Raw genomic sequence first — 22421 nt, 5'->3', positions numbered from 1 at the left:
GCTGCTTATAAACTAAATACAATTCCATTATGTATTCTAAAACCACATTTTCAACTATCTATACTACAAAGTAGTATGGGAAAAAAACTAAAAACAGGAAAAAAAGTTCAAAAATAATCAAATATATACATTTTAACTAATGAACACTTGGCAAGGTATCACAACCTAAATATCCAGGAAGATTTAGAAACACTGACCATAAAACAACAAGGATTACCTTTAGTCATCTTCTTACAAAATCAAGAGTATATGAACAGGAAATTTAGAAATATAAAGAATCTCAATTGAGTAGTTTTTTAATTAAAATCTAATATCTAATTTGAGTGACATTCGCAAAGAACTAGAACCATCATAAATTACTCCAGAGTATGAATTAATAGTTTTTTTGGGGAAAAAAAAATGGTTATCAAGCTTTCACGTAGAATATTAGTGAAGGAAAGTAATTTTCTATTAAATTCTGCTACATTTCTGCATTTGGTAGAGCAAGAGGAAAATTAACATAAATTAAACAAAAAGAATTATTTAGCTACTATAAGAACAACTTTCTTGACAACTCTTTCAAGGCACTTTTCCAAGAAATGCTCTGGAATCTCATTCTTTTGGGACTATTAACTTAAAAAAATAAACTCATATCATTTACTAAAATCTCTTCCGGTAGGAAAAAACTGAACAGCACATGCAGCCTTTAAATGTATCATTAAAGGATAGTCTATAATTTCTTAAGCAATTCATTAGGTGTTACAGGGTATTAACAAATGGACAACTTATATACATTTTATGTTGTAAATTTCTAAAAATATGCAGGTGTTCCCTCACATCTTAGCATAAATCGAATCCATATTGCCTCTATCACTAGCCAGCCTACTTTTGTGATTATTAGGCCAATAAAAAATGAAGTAAGAAAGTGGTAATGCCAAAGGTAAACTTGGTGAGTAGATACAGACTGAGTACTAAGTGCTATAAAATAAACCAGAAACATGCCTAAATAGAAACAATTGGATTTTCCACATTTATTTCATTAAATAGGATTAGAAATATAGAACCATTTGTGCTACATCATTATGAATATCATATTATAGTCCAAATGACAATTTTCCTTTAACTAAAGATAAGAATTAGGATAGAGGTAGAATCAGGCAATGTTATTCTTAAGAAAATGGGCAACCTAGAAGTTAACCAATGTTTGTAATCTAAAATAAAAACTGCTGTTTCATCTCTACTAACATACAACTCCTCTTAATCTGCTACATACTATTCTGGTAAGAAAACACCAAATTTTTAAATGAAACTTACTTAAAATATAAAATCATTGCTATGTAAAATTTGTAAGCAGAAGAAATGTAAAAGTAAAGCACAGAAGGAAAATCTTTCTAGCAGTTTAACATATTTCAATAATAGGAAAAAACAATAAGTGCTTATCAAAGAAGTGAAATTTCATGACTATAAACACACTAATGGAATGACAGACTTAATTGTTAAGGTTCTACATGTGATGTAACAGGTACATCTACATGTAAGACGACAACTCAATCTTTCTTTTGAAGAAAAACATATACAGAAACACACAGACGAAGAGACACAAAAGTGTTAGACTGAAGAGTCTTGAATGTTGCATCTCGGGCCCAATGGATAAACCTAACTTTCAGTAGTAGACTTTAAGTGGAAGAATTGAGTCATTACTGTAGTTTGATGATAGTAATGTTTGTTTTAGGGTAGAAATGTTTGTTTGTTTTCATTTCTTTGTAGAGAGAACTCATTCACTAAATATATGTAAGTATATAGTTTGCATTTATTCCCACACATCTAAAGCAAAGATTTGGTGACTATTCAGATAGGTGCTACAACTGAAAAAGGAATTAACCTTTAAAATGAACATCTAAAACTCTGAGACAATCATTAAGTTCTTTTCTTGCCCTGCTTGAAAGTATTCTAAAAGCCTAAACTTTTATGTGGACATAGATATAAATAAGTTGAAAGAAAAGTGACATTTGTTTTCATAATTCACTCAGCACCATTCAGCAGTCCTATGAACAATGGAGTGAGAGGATAGAAAAGGGAAAGGAAAACGCTCCCATTTCCCAAGAGTATGGACATAGAAATATTTCTCTAAGTATACAGACTGTGAGCTCCTTGAGGACGGTGATTGTGAGCTCCTTGAGGACGGTGACAAAGAGCAGATACTCAATAAAGGTTGGTTGACCAAATGAATAAATGTTATAGTTAGGGTGCTCATTCACTCCCATAGCTCTCTATACACAGGATTTCATGGAAGCCACTTAATCTAATGGGTAGAATGGTTTAGAGAATTCCCTTTTCCCCAGACAGACAGATATCATAAAAATTGGGTTGATCTACCTCATTACTCTTGCTCTGAGATAGTGTCAGGCTATCATTGGTCAGTTCCTCATCATCAGCACTGTTTCTGCTAAGAACTTTACTCTTCTTCTTCTTGCAACCCCCTTCACTGGCAGGGCTGCTATGATCTTCATCATTGCCTTCATCATTCTCATCCTCATCACTCCCACTTCCTTCATCTTCATCATCCTCATTGTCTCCATCACTTCCTTCCTTCTGAGATGCAGACCTTCCCTTTCTTTTTACTACAGTGGGTCGCCAATCATTGTCATCTTCACTGTCATAGTCATCCATGTCATTCAACTCTTCCATGGACACAAAATCCAAAAGTGGTCTGTTTCGACGAAGGTTCCACTTTTTTGGCTCACTGACTTGTTCCTCTGTAGTAGCTGTGGTGGGGACTGAAGGAGATGTATTAACACCAGGAGGACTTGTGGCTGGTGTGGTGGAAGCAGCAGAAGCAGCCACATTATCAGATACTGTTGCCTTTTCTTTATCCTTCTCTCTCTCCTTCTCTTTATCTTTTTCTTTCTCCTTCTCTTTTTCCTTTTCTTTTTCCTTCTCTTTTTCCTTTTTCTTTCTAGGTCTTTCTCCATTCTCTTCTTCCTCCTTTTTTTCCACTTTAATTAATTGTTTTTCTGATGAGAGAATTTCTTCCTCTGCAGAATTTTTAAGTTGTTCTTCCTTTACTTTAATATCTTCATTCAGTTCTTCCTCTAAAATATTTTCTTCAGAATCACTACAGGAACCTTCTCCACTGTCCTTTGAAGGATCTTCACTTCCATTACCACTCCCTTCAGAATCTGTTGAAAATATGAGAAAAAAAAACCACACATATGTATATACATACACACACACACACACAACGCTGACACAAATGAAACCACCAAAATTTGTGAATAACTTGAAAAACAATATAAACAAATTTAAGTCAAAGAATGATAGACATTCCCAACCTGATTAAATAATAATTCAATGAAGTTGGTATAATGGTTTTAGTTCAATATAGCACTAATGAAGATGAATATATGTAACTGTAACTCAAAATGTGCTTTAAAACAAGGACCACTATTTTATGTCATAAAGCTCACACTCTATCTAGTGCCCTAGAGGCAATTTTTTTCTAAAAGTAAATGTGCTTCTTTTTAAATTGAAGACTTGATTTTAACTTTATGGTACTATAATACGGACCAAATTCTTCTCTTACAACTTCCTTTCATAAATTACATGGACCTACAAGCACTGAGTTACACTCAGAACGAGAAAAATTTGACCCAAAAACCTTAGTTTCATTGACCTCACTCTTTACCCAGCAAAAATGAACACAGATCTATATGATAGTTAACTTGTACCACATCCCTATAATACCATTCAATTTTCAGAGCACAAGTACACAAGTAGAAAACAGACAATAGCAATGGCACAGAAAATGGAAGTTTCTGCTGAATAGGATACCGTTCATATCAATAAAAAGAGCCATCTAAATTTCCAAAAATTCTAGGCAGTAACTACTACAGCCCCTAGAATGAAATAAACTGATAAATTTTTTTTAAAAACTAACCCATCCTGGAAATAAGAAAGCACAGAGGTCACTAAAAAGATAGGCTGAGGACATTAAAGAGTTTATGCTGGACCCTAAGTTTTCTAGCAAGTGCCTTCCAATCCAAACAAGGGCAATTCAGGCCCTCTTAGACCAACACTACTCAGTAACATTCTAATCCTCTTACACATAATCAAATAAATAAAAATCTAAAATATGTGCAGAAAGAGTTAAAAGGAAAGAGAACAGGAAGAAGTAGAAGCAAACCAGTCATAGTCAGATCATGGCCAACATCAATAGTAAAATCTGTAAGGTGATTTTTATACCTATAACCAAGAAAAGGGTAACAATAAAATGGCAAAAAAAATTCATGATTACACACCATTTTAATTTCTGTTAACTCAACCAGTGTTAGAGCCTCTGTAATTATCCAGGCGTTAAAAGTAAAGAAAGTTGCCTGTAATTAGTATCCAGTTTCTAAATAATCTCAGAAAGCCTTTACGAATGCCTGATTGAAAAAAAAAAAAAAAAAATCCTGCAAGTTACATCACATGAAAAATAAAGACTAACACTTAGTGGATGTTGATTGAACCTATAAAATCAGTCAATCTCAAGATTATCATACAAGTACCCACATCTTACGCATGACTATTGTGAAAAAAATCTCATCCTGAACAATCTTGCACAGGACACAAGAGCAGTATCATGTATTCCCACAATCCCTTATCTGAAACTTGGAGCCACATGTGTTTCAGAATTTAGATTTTTCTTGTGGTTGCCTGATGGGAGGGGGAGGGGGTGGGAGGGATCGGGAGCTTGGGCTTATCAGACACAACCTAGAATAGATTTACAAGGAGATACTGCTGAATAGCATTGAGAACTGTGTCTAGATACTCATGTTGCAACAGAAGAAAGGGTGGGGGAAAAACTGTAATTGCAATGTATACATGTAAGGATAACCTGACCCCCTTGCTGTACAGTGGGAAAATAAAAAAAAAAAAAAAGAAACAAACAAAGAAAGTGACTGAGTAATGTGTAAGCAGAAGCAAGAAAAGGAAGGAACAGGAAACTAGTCCAAGCTTGGGTAATTAAAGAACACAGCTAGTCCAGAAAGAGAAGGGTAACTTTTTGTGGGGAGGGGACAGGAGAAGGCAGATAATGAATCTAGTTACAGACATTTTGAGTATGTTTTTGTTTGCTTCAGATGATATAATTTATATTTTTCTTAAACATTAATGCTTGGTGTTAAAGTGGAAAGTTACGAATTGTTAATAGATGTGGGTAAACTCTGGATTTTATGGATACCTAATAAATGTTACCTCTATTACTTAATAAGGAGATCTAAACATGAGAGCCAATTATCTATGCCCACCATGTCTTTTTCAATTATATTTGAAAGAAATCCTGTTTTATTTTTCTGTAACATTTCCAAATATACATTGAATCTGTTTCTCTAACAGGGCCTTGGAATCATTCTTTGGGGGGCTTACTGAAAATAAAAACATAAAACTCCAAAAAAAAAAAGAATTTAGATTTTTCTCTGACTTTAGAACGGCAGCATGGTGTATGCATAATATACTATACTAACACCTCCAGTGAGTTCTATGGTACTATCTTGTAACCAAATATATTACTTCTTCCGTGAAAAGTATGCATATTTTCAAGTATGGTAAGTAAATACTACCGATAAACTCCTATCAGTTCTGGTCAGGTTTTACCATCAAATAAGTTCACACCAAACTTAGAAAACACTTTTGGATTTGTGAGTTTCTTGGATTTCAAAGAGTGTGAACCCAATATCATTTACAAATAGAGGACTTATTTTCAGTCCAACAGCTCTACAAATGATTAGGGAAAAAATAATTTTTTTATACCACTCACGGTAATTAAGCCCAATCTACCAAGAAAATAGCTCTGATACAAAATAGTAATTTCTAGATATTTTTAGATAAGGATATAATAAGTAATAAGCAGAGCTGACCAAACACGTCTAAGACAAAGATAGATCTCTGCGCACACTGAGTAAAGAAAATTGAACATTGCACAAGCAATGCTATAATTAAGGGAGCTGAGAGATGGAGAACAGGTACTTTTCTGGATTCATCTTGTATAATTTTTTTCTTAAGTAACTGAAAAGTACTATTAATAATTTTTAACAATAAAAACATTAACGGTAGATACAAAAAAAAGATCCACTGAGACACAAATATGGGTTCCTGATCAAAACTGAGACCAATCCAACTTTGCTATTAACTGGAAATTTTACAGACTTTCAGGAATTTCTGCAATTTTGTTTTGGTTGCTGTTGCCAATGCAAATTAATTATTTTTAAAAATACAGGGAAACTGGTACTCTTGATTCTCTTTCTGTTTTGTTGTCATAGTTGAATAGAAAGCAAAATCTTAAAAGATTTAAATGATTTACATTTGTTAACACTATTAGCATTAGAAGAATATAAGATTTTTTCCATAAATCTAAATCCTAGTAGCTTACCCAACCCTTCATCTTTCAAATATAACACATTATCCACACTCCAACTGCAGGAACCAGGAAAATATCAAATTTTATCTTTATGTGACTTCTGAAAAATAACTTCTTCAACTGATTAGTCATGACTTCTTTTTGGTACATGTGCACTTGAGGGATGAAGATAAACAATATTTAGTTACAAGCATTACTTAGTAATAAAGACACTGAGAGGAGTTCCCGTCGTGGCGCAGTGGTTAACAAATCCGACTAGGAACCATGAGGTTGCGGGTTCGGTCCCTGCCCTTGCTCAGTGGGTTAACGATCCGGCCTTGCCGTGAGCTGTGGTGTAGGTTGCAGACGCGGCTCGGATCCCGCGTTGCTGTGGCTCTGGCGTAGGCCGGTGGCTACAGCTCCGATTCAACCCCTAGCCTGGGAACCTCCATATGCCGTGGGAGCGGCCCAAGAAATAGCAACAACAACAACAACAAAAAAGACAAAAGACAAAAGACAAAAAAAAAAAAAAAAAAAAGACACTGAGAAAATCAGAGTCCTTGGCTGTCTATAATTGCATTTCTGTAAGCTGCAATGAAAAATTTTCTATCCCTACAAATTCAAACAATGTTCCAAATCCATCACTCTTACATCCATTAAAAAAAAAAAAAATAGACTAGAGAGATAGACCAGATACTTCGAATACATCTATCTTAGGCATAAGAACAGTTAATTACAAATCTACAATATAAGTTTTACATTAGAAAAAAAAAATCTTTAAAATCTCTTCTTCCTATTCAGTTAAATAAAAGGTAACCTTTCTCAACACAATCAAAATCTGCAAGCAAAAGGTACTTCAACTAACAGTTACAGAAATCAAAAACCAATCTTCAAGAATCCCTTCACAATATTAAATTGTTTCCCCCTTGATAAGTATTAAATAATAAAATCAGTATGATTTAATTCAGTTTTATGTTAGCTTTGCAATATAAAGAATCATCTTTGTTCATCGACCTTATTTAACTATTTTGTTCACTGATCTAGTGCAACAGCCATTAGTATTATTAATGCACATAACTGATCATAGACAGATCACCAATCTACTAATTATTTAGTTATCACCCTGAGGACATTTTTAACTAATTCAGTATGTCTCTTTTTAAAAAGCCAATCAGTCAACACACCTCATCCTCTACTTAGGACTCTAGTTCCAACTGTGTCATTTAACATTCTCTGGGTAAATCTAGACCAGTGGTTCCCAAAGAGGGACAATTTTGTCCCACAGAGGACATTTAACAATGTCTAGAGACAATGGTTGTCACAAAATGGCAGGGTAGAGGGTAGAGGTTAGGTAGGGAAGATGCTACTGGCATTTAATAAGTACAAGACAGGGATGCTGCTAAACATCCTACAATATAAAGGACAAGCATCCATAACAAAGAATTAACCAACACAAAACAGCAACAGTGCTGAGATGGAGAAACCTTGATCTAGCAAGATCTCAATTTGACCTCATTCTACTTTCTCAGGCTCATCTCTTTTACTACTCTTTTGCTAAATCCTGATCCCCAAATATAACTGACATTTTCCAGCCTCCATTCTTTTAACATCTAAGGTTTTTCCCCCCACCTAAGCTGCATCTCTTTCAGGTCCTGGTTCAACTCTCATCTCCTCAATCAATTGGTCTAATATTTCAAAATCAAGCTGGTCTATTTTTTTTTTTACTTTTTTGTCTTTTTACGGCTACACCTGCAGCATATGAAGGTACCCAGGCCAGGAGTCTAATCAGAGCTGTAGCCCCTGGCCTACACTACAGTCACAGCAATGCGGAATCCCAGAACCACAGCATCGCTGGGTCTGAGCTGCGTCTGCAACCTACACCACAGATCACCACAATGCCAGAGCCTTAACCCACTGAGTGAGGCCAGGGATCGAATCTGCATTCTCATGGATGCTAGTCACGTTCCTTAACCACTGAGCCAGGACGGGGACTCCAAAATCAATCCAGTCTAAAGCAGTCCCATCTCCTTTGAAAGATGTGAACTACACAAATGATCAATTATGCCTTATAACAGCTACCCCCTATTTTATTTAATTATTCCAATATTATCACTATTCCTTTGTGAATTCACCAAAGCATCCAACAAAAATACTTTGAAATGAAACTACATTTGGTCAATGAGTATATATCTTCTTTTACCTAACCAAAATCAGAATTAAGAACAAAATACTACCAAAGCAAAGTCTCAGCCTAACTCTTCCTATTAAATTGTTTTCTGGCAATTTGTACCAACTAAACTAACTATGGCTCAAGATGTACTGGCTAGGGCATAGGGAGATAAAGCATTGCTATTTTGTCTTATTTAATAAAAGTAAGGTATGCACTTATTTTCAAAAACATTGTAGTTATGCAGAAGGTTACTAAATGTAATTGATTCTACCTTAACTGTCTCCTATCCCATGCCCAATTCTAAGTCCAAGTCTCAAATATAACCGCTTTAACTAGGCCAAACTATGAAATTGCCAATAATCAACTTAGACCTATAAAATATTTGGTAATAATGATAATTTCACATGGTTCTGGCTAACTTTTCTACATATGGTTCTTCTGGTTGTTACTCTAATACACTTATACACTATTTTTAGGATTAATTTTAAAAGGTATTTATTGACTGTCCTCAATCAAAAATGAGAAATTTAGCTCTACTTTCACATAAGAGATAAAATAAAAGATGATCAATTTTCAGTTCATAATTATCTAAAGGCAGAATCTGAGAATTACTAACTATTGATAATCATTTGCCAACCTTACTAGCAAGTCATTTTTGAGCATAATTTTATCACCTCTTAAGTAATCTCTACTTTATCATCTGAGAAACACATAAATAAAATTATGTCTATCTGAAAGGGCAATAAACAAGCTTACAGAAATGTCTATGTTTATAGTTAAAGCTAAACAGAAATATGAAATTTTGTAGTCAGAACTTCAGATGTCAAAATGAAAATCAGAAGAAACTGACACATAGAATCCAGTTGAAAACTGAGGTCAACCAATCTAATTATTTTAACATTAAGTTACAAGGAAGTCAGTTGTTCATTGATTTAGTCATTTCTAGAGATTGTCTGGAAAGAAACTATGATCAGAAAGATGTTATTATTTCTCCAACTTCTGTTTAATCTCCTATTACAAAATAGGGTTGGGATTCCACAACTTCACCATGTTTGAAAAACAGTGCTACCAACAGGGCCTAATTTCCAAAATAAACAAACAACTCATACAACTCAACAACATAAAAACAAGCGTCCCAATTGAAAAATGGGCAGAAGACCTGAATAGACATTTCTCCAAAGAAGACATAAGGATGGCCAACAGGCACATGAAAAAATGCTCAACATCACTAATTGTCAGAAATACAAATCAAACCTGCAATGAGGTACCACACCTCACACCAGTCAGAATGGCCATTGTTAGTAAGTCTACAAATAAATGCTGAAAAGGGTGTGAGAAAAGGGAACCCCCCTATACTGTCACTGGGAATGTAAATTGGTACAACCACTATGGAAAACAGTATGGAGGTATCTCAGAAAACTAAATACAGAACTATCATATGATCCAGCAATTCCACTCCTGGGCATATATCTTGGCACAGCTTTCACTGAAAAAGACACATGCACCCCTAAGTTCACTGAAGCATTATTCACAACAGCCAATACATGGAAAGAACTGATATGTCCAACAACAGATGAATGGATTAAGAAAATGTGGTACATGTACACAATGGAATGCTACTCAGACATAAAAAAGAACAAAATAATGCCATTTGCAGCAACATGGATAGAACTAGAGACTCTCACTCTAAGTGAAGTCAGAAAGAGAAAGACAAATACCATATGATATCACTTATATCTGGAATCTAATATATGGCATAAATGAACCTATCTACAGAAAAGAAACATACTCACGGACATGGAGAACAGATATGTGGTTGCCAGGATGGACAGGGAGGGAGTGGTATGGACTGGGAGTTTCAAGTTAGTAGATGCAAACTATTGCATTTGGAGTGGATAAGCAAAGAGATCCTGCTGTATAGCACAATTAACTGTATCTAGTCATTTGTGATGGAACACGATGGAGGATAATGTGAAAAAAAAAAGAATATACATACACATATGTACAACTGCATCACTTTGCTGTACAGCAGAAATTGACAGAACATTGTAAATCAATTATACTAAAATTTAAAAAAGAAACAATAATAAATTTAATGTCTTATCTCCTGGAAGAGTCCAACAATCTCACACACAGAAAAGATTCAAACATTGGTAATCTACAGTAAGCCAACATCTCAGCTATGGGACACAATAATGCACCTTAACCAAGAGTGGAAAATATGACTCAATTTCTACTGACTATTAACTATTTCAAACAAAATCATTTTCTACCAAACTCAGTTATGATAACATACCAAAAAATACACAAATAAATTTGTATCCTTTGGGGCCAGGGAAGTAAATTACAAGTGTAGCAGATTAGTTAACAGACAGAATACATTTTTGAGTGCTTTTAGATTGAAAAAAAAAGAAATTATCAACAAGACTGATTCTATCACTTGTCACAAATAACAGGCAATTCCCATCAACTCTGATTAAGATTTAACAAGGCCAGAAATCTCTACTTGGTTTGATACCAAAAATCATTTTGAGAAAGTAATTTGTATCATTATATTGTTTTAACCCTTGTAAAGAGAAGTGATATATCGCAATAAAAAAAAGAAAAATGATCTACAAAGTCAGGATTTACTGTCACAATAATAACTCTGGAATATCTAAAAAAATTAAGCTTTGGAGTTTTTCCCGTAATGATATTCAAATAAGTCATAAATTCTGACACCCAACTATTTTTCTTAGTTTACAATCTCAACCATGACAAACCAAAGCTACATTCCAGCCAAGAATATTCTTTTCTGCCAATATTTTCACCAAGAGCACTAAAATTGGTTTGGATTTTACCTCTTTTCCCTTCTCTGGAATTACCAAACAACAGTAAATGAAATGAGAGATGACAGAGCTGAGAAGTAAAGGTTTAAAAGAATTAATCAAGATAAGCTTATCAACTTTTGATTGCTGGGAACAACCTCAATTAGTCACCTTGATAAAGGAAGTAAGTAGTTACAATTTAAAATTACATCTATCTACTTTTAGGATCTAAGCAGTGAAAAGATTATAAATGCTGGAAGAAGCCAAAAGAACTGGACTAGATACATGGGGGCCTAAGTGGCCTCATGCAAGTTCTTTTAAACTCTGTTATCTGTAAAACAGTGTCTTCTCCACAGAGTTATTATAAAAAATTAAATAAGATTATATAAGATTATGGAAACAAACTGTCTCAGTAAATTACAATGCAAATTTTGCTTGTTGATGCCATTAAAAGCAAAACAGTAACACAACACAACCAAATTTCACCTTCCTACCATACTTAGCAGGAAAAAAAAGAAAGAAAAATCAGAGGAAAGGAGATAAGACCAAGCACTGAAAATTCTCTGGAAGAGTATTTAAAAACTGTTAAAGGGATAAAATTGAAAGGGCTTTAATTTCTCACTTTAGTTGAATTTCCACCCAAGGGGCAGAATTAAATAATTTTTATTGTTCATATATTTATTCATATTTTTACATATTTAAATGTAATATGTATTTCTCATATTCCTGCAATTAATATGTACATATATGTGTTACAGAACAGAAGATAAAAGGAAAACCATACTTTTCTATGTTTTCCAATTTTGCACAATGTGAATATGACTTAAGGTTTATTGTTTTTAAAATCACAAAATATAATGAGCAAGCACACATGCTTTGTACCTCAGATTTTTGAAAGGCCCAATCCACAATGCCCAGCACTTACCAAAGTACAACTTTTTATTTAGTCCATTTTATTCTCTTAAGGGAGCTAAAAGAAAAGGCAAAACTCCCCCTCAGAGGGTGCCACGTGATCTGAAAAGATAAGAATCTGCTCCCAAGCTGTTTACAGCTCATATTATGCTCAGGATGTTACTCTATTTCAGGGTATCTCTAGATTTTCTTTTCCTCTGTCCATAAAATAAGCACAAACATATTTTTAAAGAAGAGAAAAAAACGCCTTTCCATTTTTCTATCGTTTTGTTTTTTAAGGTGGTATAGCTGATTTACATATTATTGCATCTTTGGAATAAGTCCTTCTCTGCCTAATAATTATCTAAGCTATCAACTAAAACAGAAGCAGTGATATTATTTAGTGATAAGATCTTAGGGATATGTGGGAAACCAAATGGACAAAATAAGGTTTAAATGCTTTAACTTTATATTGACATTTTAAACAAAATCGATTATTTTTAAGAAAAGTCTGAAAATCAGCTCAACTCCAGAAAGCTGGGGAAAGGGAAGCAAGAAGGAAACATTTACCTGAAGCATCTCCAACTTTAAAATCACTGTCATCTGAACTATCATAATCGAGAGCTTCTAGGAGAGAAGCTGCCAAAGGCTTCACCTGCCTCCTCTTGGAGCTGCGATCCACTGTTAAGAAAAAAAACATCACATCGTCATTCACAATCACACCAAGCACAGGGTAAAGCTGTGGTGCTGAGGGAAGGCTCAGATAACCTCCTGCAGGTGGTGCAAACCTTTGCCTTAATTCAATTCTCAGCAAAAGGTGAGATGGGAAGGTTGGCCTGGGGAGGGTCAGGCAGCCACACTGGCAGCACCAGTCCCTCAGGTGCAGCAAATGCGAACCCAGGCCGACCAAGATTGAAACTGACCCTCTTTAAAAATCTTGTTTCTGAGATTCGCTCGTAATCTCTCACTTAGACATCTTAACAGTCAGTATGAAGAAAATGCAAAGCGCAGGGAATATAAAAGGCAATGTTCATTCTCACGGACCTTGGAACCTGGGGGAACGTCCACAAAAGGTCCGACTTCCCCCAGGACCCTCCCACCCCTGCCCTACTCCCGCCGGCCCTGACTTCTGCAAGGACTGAAATGGATCTGTCTGCCCGCGGACGCCTCTGACACACTTACTAAGGAATCCGAGGTGGTCGTTTGAAGGAGACCTAGGGAGAGGCTTCGAGAGCCCAGGTAGCGCCGAGGTCGAGGACTGAGACCGCGGAAACAAGTCTGAAAGATGCTATTTAAAAACAGGCGGCGCCGCGGACTAACCAGGGCGCCCTAAGTGCCCCCCCCCCGTGGTTCCCCTCCCGCCCCCCCGGCCCCTAGTCCTCAGAGAACCGGCCCCGGCAGCTCTGGTGGCTTCCCTTGGCTCTCCCCGGCCAGAGGCGCCCTCCGGCCCAGGCAGCGCGGCCAACCCGGCAGCCCTGGGGGGTTAATTTCCCCCGACAAAACTCTTAGGAAAAAAAAATAATGAAAGAAAGAAAAACTTTATTAGCCTGCAACAAAAGACCCAGAATTTGCACAGTCCGAGGCCGGTTGTCTAAGACAATAGGGAAAGCAACGACCCGGATACAGCTCTGAAGAGAAGGAAGTGAAAACTCCAGCCAGAGAGCAGCCCTAAGATCAGCTCAACCTGAGAGCGCATGCTCTGGACTCGCCTCCACTCTCGCTTCGGGAGGAGGAGCCGAACGGAGCCGGACGGAGCCGAATGGAAGCCGAGACGGAGCCCAGCGCAGCCGCGCATTACGGAGCCGGAGCCCAGAGGTCTCCAAGACCCTCCTTCCGCAAACTTCTTAGGCCCAGTCTTCAGTCCAAATCTGGGGGAAGCCAGTTTTTGTTTCTGATAAGACGGCAGGATGTGTGTCCCCATGAATGTGGAATAGTGCTTTTCATACACTTCGGGAATTTATTTTTTGAGGTGAATGTTTAAATCTGTATAAACATGAGAAAAGTATGTACAATTGGATTTGTCAGTCCTTGCGAAACGCCATGTTTGTTCACATACAGGTTTATTTTTTTAAAAACACTGAAAATCTGAGCAATATTAGTACTTTTTAAATGTTTATATTTCAAAGGTAGAGAAAAATTTGGATGAAACTGATTCAATTCACTCATTTATTCCGCCAATAAAAGTGTTGAAATCTTTTGTGAATGAATTAAATTTTGTAACACTAAATTTGAAAAATTAGTAAGTACTTATTGTACAATTTATGGAATAACTACATAGTGGCTAAATCTTCAGCAAGAGAGTTGTTATCTTTTCCCTGCCAGATATTAAGGCATAGTTGAAGATACAAGCAAAAAAAGTGAGCAATTGCTATTGTGAAAAGTGCTGCCAGGGGAAAAAGTACCCATGCTAGGAGAAGAGAAGTCTTCCTGCAGAAAGTTACATTTAGATCCAGATATAGCGTCTAAACTGGGAAAGGGAGGAAAAAAAGACAGGTTCTAGACCAAAGAAAGGACATGTGCAAATGACAAGGACTAAGAACATGGCTAGTCAGATTCCTCAAAACCTGGGCAACCTCTAATGCCTCAGGACTTTCCAACCTAACGTTACTGTAACCTCATCTTTCTCTGTTCCTCATCACTGCTAAAAATGCAATTTCTCTGAACCTTCAATCTCTGAACCTTTAGTTCCCTAACCCAAACTACCACTGCCCACTCAAACTTTTCTATTGTGCCAAAGAAACTTTCATTCTGAAATTTTAATACTTAGAAAGCCCTTTTCCCTTCCAATGATCATTCTTGTACCTCTCTGTATAAAATGGAAAATTGCCCTGCAGGCCTCTCAAATGAAAGCCCCTCCTTTTCTCAGCATGGAAAGGTGGCATCTGATCTTTAATGCTCCCCACTTGCTTTCAGAGCTGTTATTTCTCCAATCAAAATATTTATTTTCCAAACCCTTGGCCATTGCCTATTAGCAATCATTTTTTAAACTTTCAGTTTTGGATTAATTTTAGATTTATTGAAGTGTACAAAGATAGTACTGAATTTCTTTATACTCTTTATTTTCTTGGTCACACGCATGGCATGTGGCAAGTTCCCAGGCCAGGGATCAAACCTGAGCCACAGCAGCGACCCAAGTCACTGAAGTGACAATGCCACATTCTTAACCTGCTGTGCCACAAGGGAACTCCAGTTGCTTTGTATTCTTCACATAGCTTCCATTTAATGTCAATACATGCATAACCCTGGAAATTTATAAAACTAAAAATTAACAATAGTACAATAGCATGAATAATACAATTAAGTAAAATTCAAATTGTACTAGTTTTTCCACTAATATCCTTTTTCTGTTCCAAGGGCCAATCCAGGGGATTATATTACATTTAGACTTGTTTAAACTTTGCAATTCATGTGTTAAAAAAATTTTAAATATGAAAAGAAAAAAGGTAAGGAAATAAGGAAGGGAGGGAGGAAGGGGAAGGGGAAAGGAAGAAAGAAGGAAGGAAAGAAAGAGGGAAAGAAAAAGAAAGAAAGAAAAAGAAAGAAAGAAAGAAAAGAAAGAAAGAAAGGAAAGAAAGAAAGAAAAGAAAGGAAAGAAAGAAAGAAAAGAAAGGAAAGAAAGAAAGAAAGAAAGAAAGAAAGAAAAGAAAAAGAAAGAAAGAAAGAAAAGAAAAAGAAAGAAAGAAAAGAAAGAGAAAGAAAGAAAAGAAAGAAGGAAGGATGGAAAATAGCTGATTCCTTTTTTTGATGTGCATTTAATAATTGTGGAAGAGACTGACAATCATCTCCCAATACCTTTTATCACCTTCTTCTTCAAAAATAAACTTTAACTAGTCACAAGCTTTCTAAGAATAAAGACTGCATTCTTTAATTTGAAGTTATGTGCAATTATGTAATTAAATTCCAATTAATGCAATGTTAGAAAAAAATATGTGCAATTTTCAGGAAATGACGTTAAACTTTTTCCTCCCTTTTCTGGTTGCCTTTTTTTTTTTTTTCTCTCACCTAACTGCCCTTGCTAGAATATCCAGTGTGCAATTGAACAAATGTAGGAGAGCTGACTTCCTTGTCTTCTGATCATAGGAGGATAAACTGATAGATTTTTGAGAAAACTTACATATATATAAGAATATATATAGGTGTACAGCATTATAATTTGACAACTGTGTACACTACAAAGTGATCACCACCAGAGTCTATAGTTACCATTCATCACCATACACTTGACCTCCTTCACCCATTTCACCCCATCCCCTTCCTCTCTAACGAATAATCTGTTCTCTGTATCTCTAAGTTTGTTTTTGTTTTATTTTCTGTGTTCATTTGTACTGTTTTGTCTTTTTAGAATCCACATATTAGTGAAATTATATGGCATTTGTCTTTCTCTGTTTGACTCATTTCACTTATTATATATATATATAATACTCTCAAGGCCCATCCTTGTTAATGCAAATGGAAGGAATATGTTCTTTTTGTGGCTGAATAGTATTCCATTGTATATATCTACTGCTAACCTCTGAACAACTCAGAAATTAGGGGCATTGACCCGCCACGTAGTCAAAATCTGAGCACTGCTATCTCTAATCAAAAACAGGGAAGTGGGTAAGTGACTCACCCAAGGGCAGGAAGCAGAAACAGTTTTGATAGCATCAGGATTGAAACTTTAGATCATTTGAGTCCACAAGTTGTGATCTCTAATCAAACACACAAACTTTTCCCCACACCTAGCTAATTTAATGATCTGTAAAAAGAAACTACAGGTACTACATTTACTGAAAAAAAATTCAAGTATAAGTGAACATGCAGAGTTCAAACCCATTTTGTTCAAGGGTCAACTGTATACTACAATTTCTTTATACATTTATCAATCAATGGACACTTAAGTTGCTCCATATCTTGGCTATTACAAATAATGCTGCAATGAACATGGGATTGCACATCTTTTTGAATAAGTATTTTTAAGTTTTTGATTAAATACCAAGAAATGGCCTAGCAGGGTCATATAATAGTTCTTTTTTTAATTTCTGAGGAATTGCCATACTGACCCTTTTTCTCTCTTCTACTTCAGGGACCCCTATAATGGCAATGCTATTTTGCCTGATGTTGTCTCAGAAGTTCCTTAAGCTATCTTCACTTTTTAAAATTCTTTTTTTCATTTTGCAACTCTGTATGGTAGAGTCCATTGCTTTGTCTTCCAGTTCACTGATACACTCTTCCACTTCATTCTGTTTGCTGTCGGCCTCCTCTAGTGTATTTTTCAGTTCAATTATAACTTCTGTTAGGTACATTCTTATATTTTCTATCTCCTGTTGAAAATCTCACTTTGTTCATCCATTCCCCTCATGAGTTTTGTGAGTATCTCCATGCCCATTACTTTGAACTGTCAAGTAGATTGCTATCTCCATTTTGTTGGGTTCTTTTGCTAAGGTTTTGCCTTGTTCTTTCAACTGGAACATATTCCTCTGTTTCTTCATTTTGCCTAATTCTCTGTGTTTATTTCTTTGTACTAGGTAAATCAACTACCTCTTTCAGTCCTCAAAGAGTGGCCTCATGTAGGAGATGTCCTTTTGGACTCAGAAAAGCAATCCCAGCTGGCTACCAGAGCCAAATCCTCTAGAAGTGTCCCCTAGGTGGGCTGCATGCACCCTCCTGCTGTGGTGGTGTCATGACTGCTGCAGAGCACTGGTAGATGAAGCTATTCCCTAGCCAGCTGTGAGGCCGGCCAAGGAACAGGGCTGGGTAGGGCTCTTAATGGGATTTTTCCCCTACTGCTTACAGTTTAGCAAAATGTCTCCTATTTGCATCTCAGTCCTCAGGGAATGTCCTAACTGGTTTTCGCTTCTCTAGTAAATACGTCAAGATTACTAAGTGGGTCCCCGTCACCTATGGTCCATGCACTTTTTAATCTGGTGTTTTTGTACTGGTTTTGGGGTTAAGTGAGTCTGCATGTGGGCCCTCTAAAGCATGTTTTTCATTATCTCTGGTTCTATAGTTTTCTGGATGTGTTCTCTGCTGGTTTTAAAACTAGGTGTTTGAAGGCTCACCTCTTTGATGAAGGCTCTGAGGGTTGGGATGCCTGATAGGGAGCTCAAAGCCTTTGTTCCTTAGGGAAAGATCTGCACCTTTGTGATCTCTCCTAATTGTGGATCACCATGGCTCAGGTTTGGTTTTTTTTTCTTCCTTGATGGGACTACATTTCATCTTCTCCTCATTTTAATATTGTCATTTTAATCTTTGTTATGTAGGCTCTGTTCATCCAGTTTTTAGGTCCCTTTAAGAAGGAATTAGTCCAAAAAAAAAAAAGAAGGAATCAGTCTGGATGTAGCTGTAGATTTATTGTGTTTGTGGAAGGAAGTAAATTCAGTAACTTCCTATGCTGCCACATTTAACACTCTCTGGAGTCTTTTACTATTTAGCTGTATTAGCTGATGGGCTTTCACAGATGCTCTTTATCAGGTATAGGAACTTCCTTTCTGTTTCTAGGTTGTTGATTGTTTTTATTATAAAAGAGCTTTGAGTTTTATTATCATCTGTGTCTGTTGAGATGATCTTGTGTTTCTGCACTTTATTTTATCAATATGGTACAAAAATACATTGATTTTCATATGTTGAACTAACCCATGCATCACTGGTATAAATTTCTCTTCATCATGGTGAATATGTTACTGAATTCAGTTTTGCTAGTATTTTTTTGATTATTATTGCATCTATAATCATGAGTGCATTACTATTATTTTTATGTCATATAAATAGTTTTCATTACTTATAAACTGCTATTATATAATTTCCTATAAATTTTTGTACATCTTGAAGGCACACATGATAAATTACCATTGGCATTCTTAACTCAAAAAAATTTATATGTTGTAATGATCTGCCATCTTCTTGTTAAGATATTTTTATTATAATCCATCATGTTTCTTTTTTTGGTTCTACATTAAAATTTGAGGTACACATGCTTTACTATACATATTATAAGAACAACTATTTCCTGATAGCTACAACTATAAGTGGCCTTAATGGAGTTTTTTGCCAAAGAATACGCTTAATATTCACAATTCTGTTCAACTATGTAAGCTGAATGTGATTGTACAAGCATCATCAATAATAATTATAAAAAGCAGATATATATTTAGAAATGGCCCTTCAAACTAGTCCTACAAAGGCGGTGATGTAAGCAGCATATTGTTGCTGTGGACACTTGCTACAGGAAAAAGAAACAGATAAGCAAAAGACAGTAAACAAAGAGTCTGGAGACTTGAATTTTAGGCAAAACTTTACCAGTGAATTTCTGTGTCTTTAAAAAGCCAACTTGAGGAGTTTCGGTTGAAGCTCAGCAGTGACGAACCTGACGAACCTGAGTAGCACCCATGAGGATGTAGGTTCAATCCCTGGCCTGGCTCAATCCAGTGTTTCTGTGGCTGTGGTGTAGACTAACAGCTGCAGCTCTTGCTAGGCACTTCCCCTTGCCTAGGCACTTCCATATGCTGCCTGTGTGGCCCTAAAAAGAAAAAAAAATCAACTTGAATTCTTTGAGTCTGTGATTCTTCATTTAGAATCTGGATTTTATGAAAATACCCTCTCTCATTAAATAAAATTTTTTAGAAGTAAATGACAAAGTAACCTATCTTCAAAATTACTCCAGGAAAATAGGAAAATGTCCAAGATATAGGAAGTCATGCAACACGCACACAAAAAAAAAACCCATAAAAATGAAAGATTATAATTAATTGTAAATAACTATTGATTATGAAAGTGTAGGATTTAATATAATTAATAATTAAGGATAAGAAAACTAGAAAAGTCGTAGTTCATAATGATTGTAAACAAATCAAAGAAATATGGAAGTAAAGAGATGGGTGCTTTGGGAAATTAAAATAAATGAAAAAAACTGAATTGTATTATCTGAATTGAGAGAGAACCTGTAAATCCCGATTAGTTTTTGAAGCAGCCAGAAAAGTAGAAATCAGTTTGTCATAAACCTAAGGCTAATAGGTCTGGCTCACAAAGGGTAATTGAACATATCATTTACCTTTCTACCCTCCCCAAATTTCACTCAAATCACAGAAGAAATATAAAAATAGAAATAAACCTTAAAACCACAGTACTGCTATAAACTTTAGAGGGGTGTAACAAACAAATTTTTGAGGACTAGCAAAGAATGTTTATAGTCATGGAGATAGGCTCAGATTGCCAACAAAACCCCTCTGATTAAAAGTGGATTGGAGTTCCCATCATGGATCAGTGGTTAATGAATCTGACTAGGAACGATGAGGTTGCAGGTTCGACCCCTGGTCTCGCTCAGTGGGTTAAGAATCCAGCGTTGCCGTGAGCTGTGGTGTAAGTTGCAGATGCAGCTTGGATCTGGTGTTGGTGTTGCTATGGCTATGGCGTAGGCCTGCGGCTACAGCTCCTAGCCTGGGAACCTTCATAGGCTGTGGGTATGGCCCTAGAAAAGACAAAAAACAAACAAACAAAAGTGGATCTTCTCATCCAGGTGAAAGAGATGAGTCACTGAAGTGAGTTTTTCCTGTGAAGTCTCTGCATAACCTCAGGTAATACATAATGTGGCCTGTGAGATGAGCTGAAACTTAAGACAATAGGCTGGGTAATTCATTATAAGTGAAAGAATCTACATAACAATCAATTCTCAGAGGAGTTGAAAACTGTTTCTCCCCAGAATAAAAACTTCAAGTTCATTTTTATTAAGTGAGAAGTCTGATTCCAGAAATTACCAGAATGGGCACCAGGTTTATAGGAGCTAATGAACCTAGTGGCATGAACTGCCATAAAAAACAGGAAAATCCAGCATAAAAATTACCAATAAACCATAAAGGAGAGACTAGTTTTGTGCACCCTCCTTATATCGATGTTCTTCCCACCCACCACAACCATCAGAGCAAGAACATCTATAAACAAAACTTACATTCATTATCTGCCAGGCAAACAGGACTGACTTAGGCAATGTATATAAATTCTGGCTACCAAAACTACATAATTTATGTATACAGACACATAGGCAACCAAGAATCAATAAATATTTAAGTAAAACTACCAAAATGAGAGGTTTTAATTTTTTAATCTTTAAGATAATTATATAATACATACATATCAGGTCTCTCATGTTCAAGATTTAAAACATGCAAAGAAAGCAGAGACCATCTCTTTTAGCTGTAGCAGCACCACAAAATGCTCTATTATCTATGAAAATAGAATCTATATGCGGGCATCTACTCACCAGTTTCAAAGATATAAAGTCATGGTGGAGAACCAGTTCTGGAAAAGGTTAGCAGCAATAGCTGCCCTTTGTATTCTGACTTCTGTATCAGAGCTACAGTTGTATAATCTTGAAACTAAAAACTTTGGATCTCTGACATTCACTCCTTCAGCCTTTCAAATGATTTTGTATGTACCAAATTTCTTTTCAGCATAAAACACTTAGCGTGGTTTCTATTGCTTCTACTAAAATCTTGTTTGGTACAGTGCTGAGCCCAAAAGGTCTTTAGAAAACAAACAAATAAAACCTCTCATCAGTGGGAGTTCAAGATTTATTATTTGACTTGGTGTAGGTCAAAAGGCATTGATGACTTCATTACTAGTGGGAAATAAGATACTAGTAGTCTAAGGCACGCAGTGATAAAACAGTTACTTTGGTATTGCATGTGATCACCTGGAATAAAGTGCCTATTGAAGGCAAGTCTTTGGTAACAAGTGTTTGCTATGATAGGACATTAGGATAAAAATAAGAAATACTGAGTTGGGCTGGAGCCAACAGCTAGCCAAATGGCTATTATTTGTGATCTCTTAATGATATTTGTTGCAGAGAATCCCTGGCTCATTTTGTCTTGACATAATGTTTTCAGAGATAATCAGGAGAAAAAATATTAGTAAAGTACAAAAATATTGTAATGAAATATCTGAGCTTACAGAGAATCCTAAATACTTCCACAGAGAAAAGACACAGAATATCCACAAAAGAATAGAAGTCAGGTTTAATCAGAATTCTCAAATGCACTTTTTTTTTTTTTTTTTTTTTTTTGCTTTTTAAGGTCTCTGTGGCATATAGAGGTTCCCAGGCTAGGGGTCTAATCTAATGGGAGCTACAGCTGCCGGATTACGCCGCAGCCCCAGAAATGCCAGATCAAAGCCACGTCTGCAACCTGCACCACAGCTCACAGTAATGCTGGATCCTTAACCCACT

At 35.9% G+C, this 22421-nt stretch overlaps 1 protein-coding gene across 7 annotated transcripts in view; it reads right to left on the bottom strand.

Moving 5' to 3' along the window:
- PHF14 (PHD finger protein 14) overlaps window positions 1-14581 on the bottom strand; it is a 188976-nt gene extending 174395 nt beyond the window's left edge. For 5 of the 7 annotated variants that reach the window (XM_013979727.2, XM_013979728.2, XM_005667646.3 and 2 more), the window contains exons 1-3: window positions 13406-14581; window positions 12794-12904; window positions 2356-3158 (exon numbers count right to left, since the gene is read on the bottom strand). In XM_013979727.2, coding sequence (XP_013835181.1) covers window positions 2356-3158; window positions 12794-12904; window position 13406 — 915 coding nt within the window. In that variant the 5' untranslated portion in view covers window positions 13407-14581. The remainder of the gene's footprint in view (window positions 1-2355; window positions 3159-12793; window positions 12905-13405) is intronic. The other 2 variants (XM_003130175.4, XM_005667644.2) reach the window with 2 other exon arrangements.

This window comes from Sus scrofa, chromosome 9, assembly GCF_000003025.6.
Source record: "Sus scrofa isolate TJ Tabasco breed Duroc chromosome 9, Sscrofa11.1, whole genome shotgun sequence".
NCBI classification, from domain to species: Eukaryota; Metazoa; Chordata; class Mammalia; order Artiodactyla; family Suidae; genus Sus; species Sus scrofa.
The sequence above is the reverse complement of the archived record's forward strand: the minus strand, read 5'-3'. Positions and strand labels throughout refer to the sequence as shown.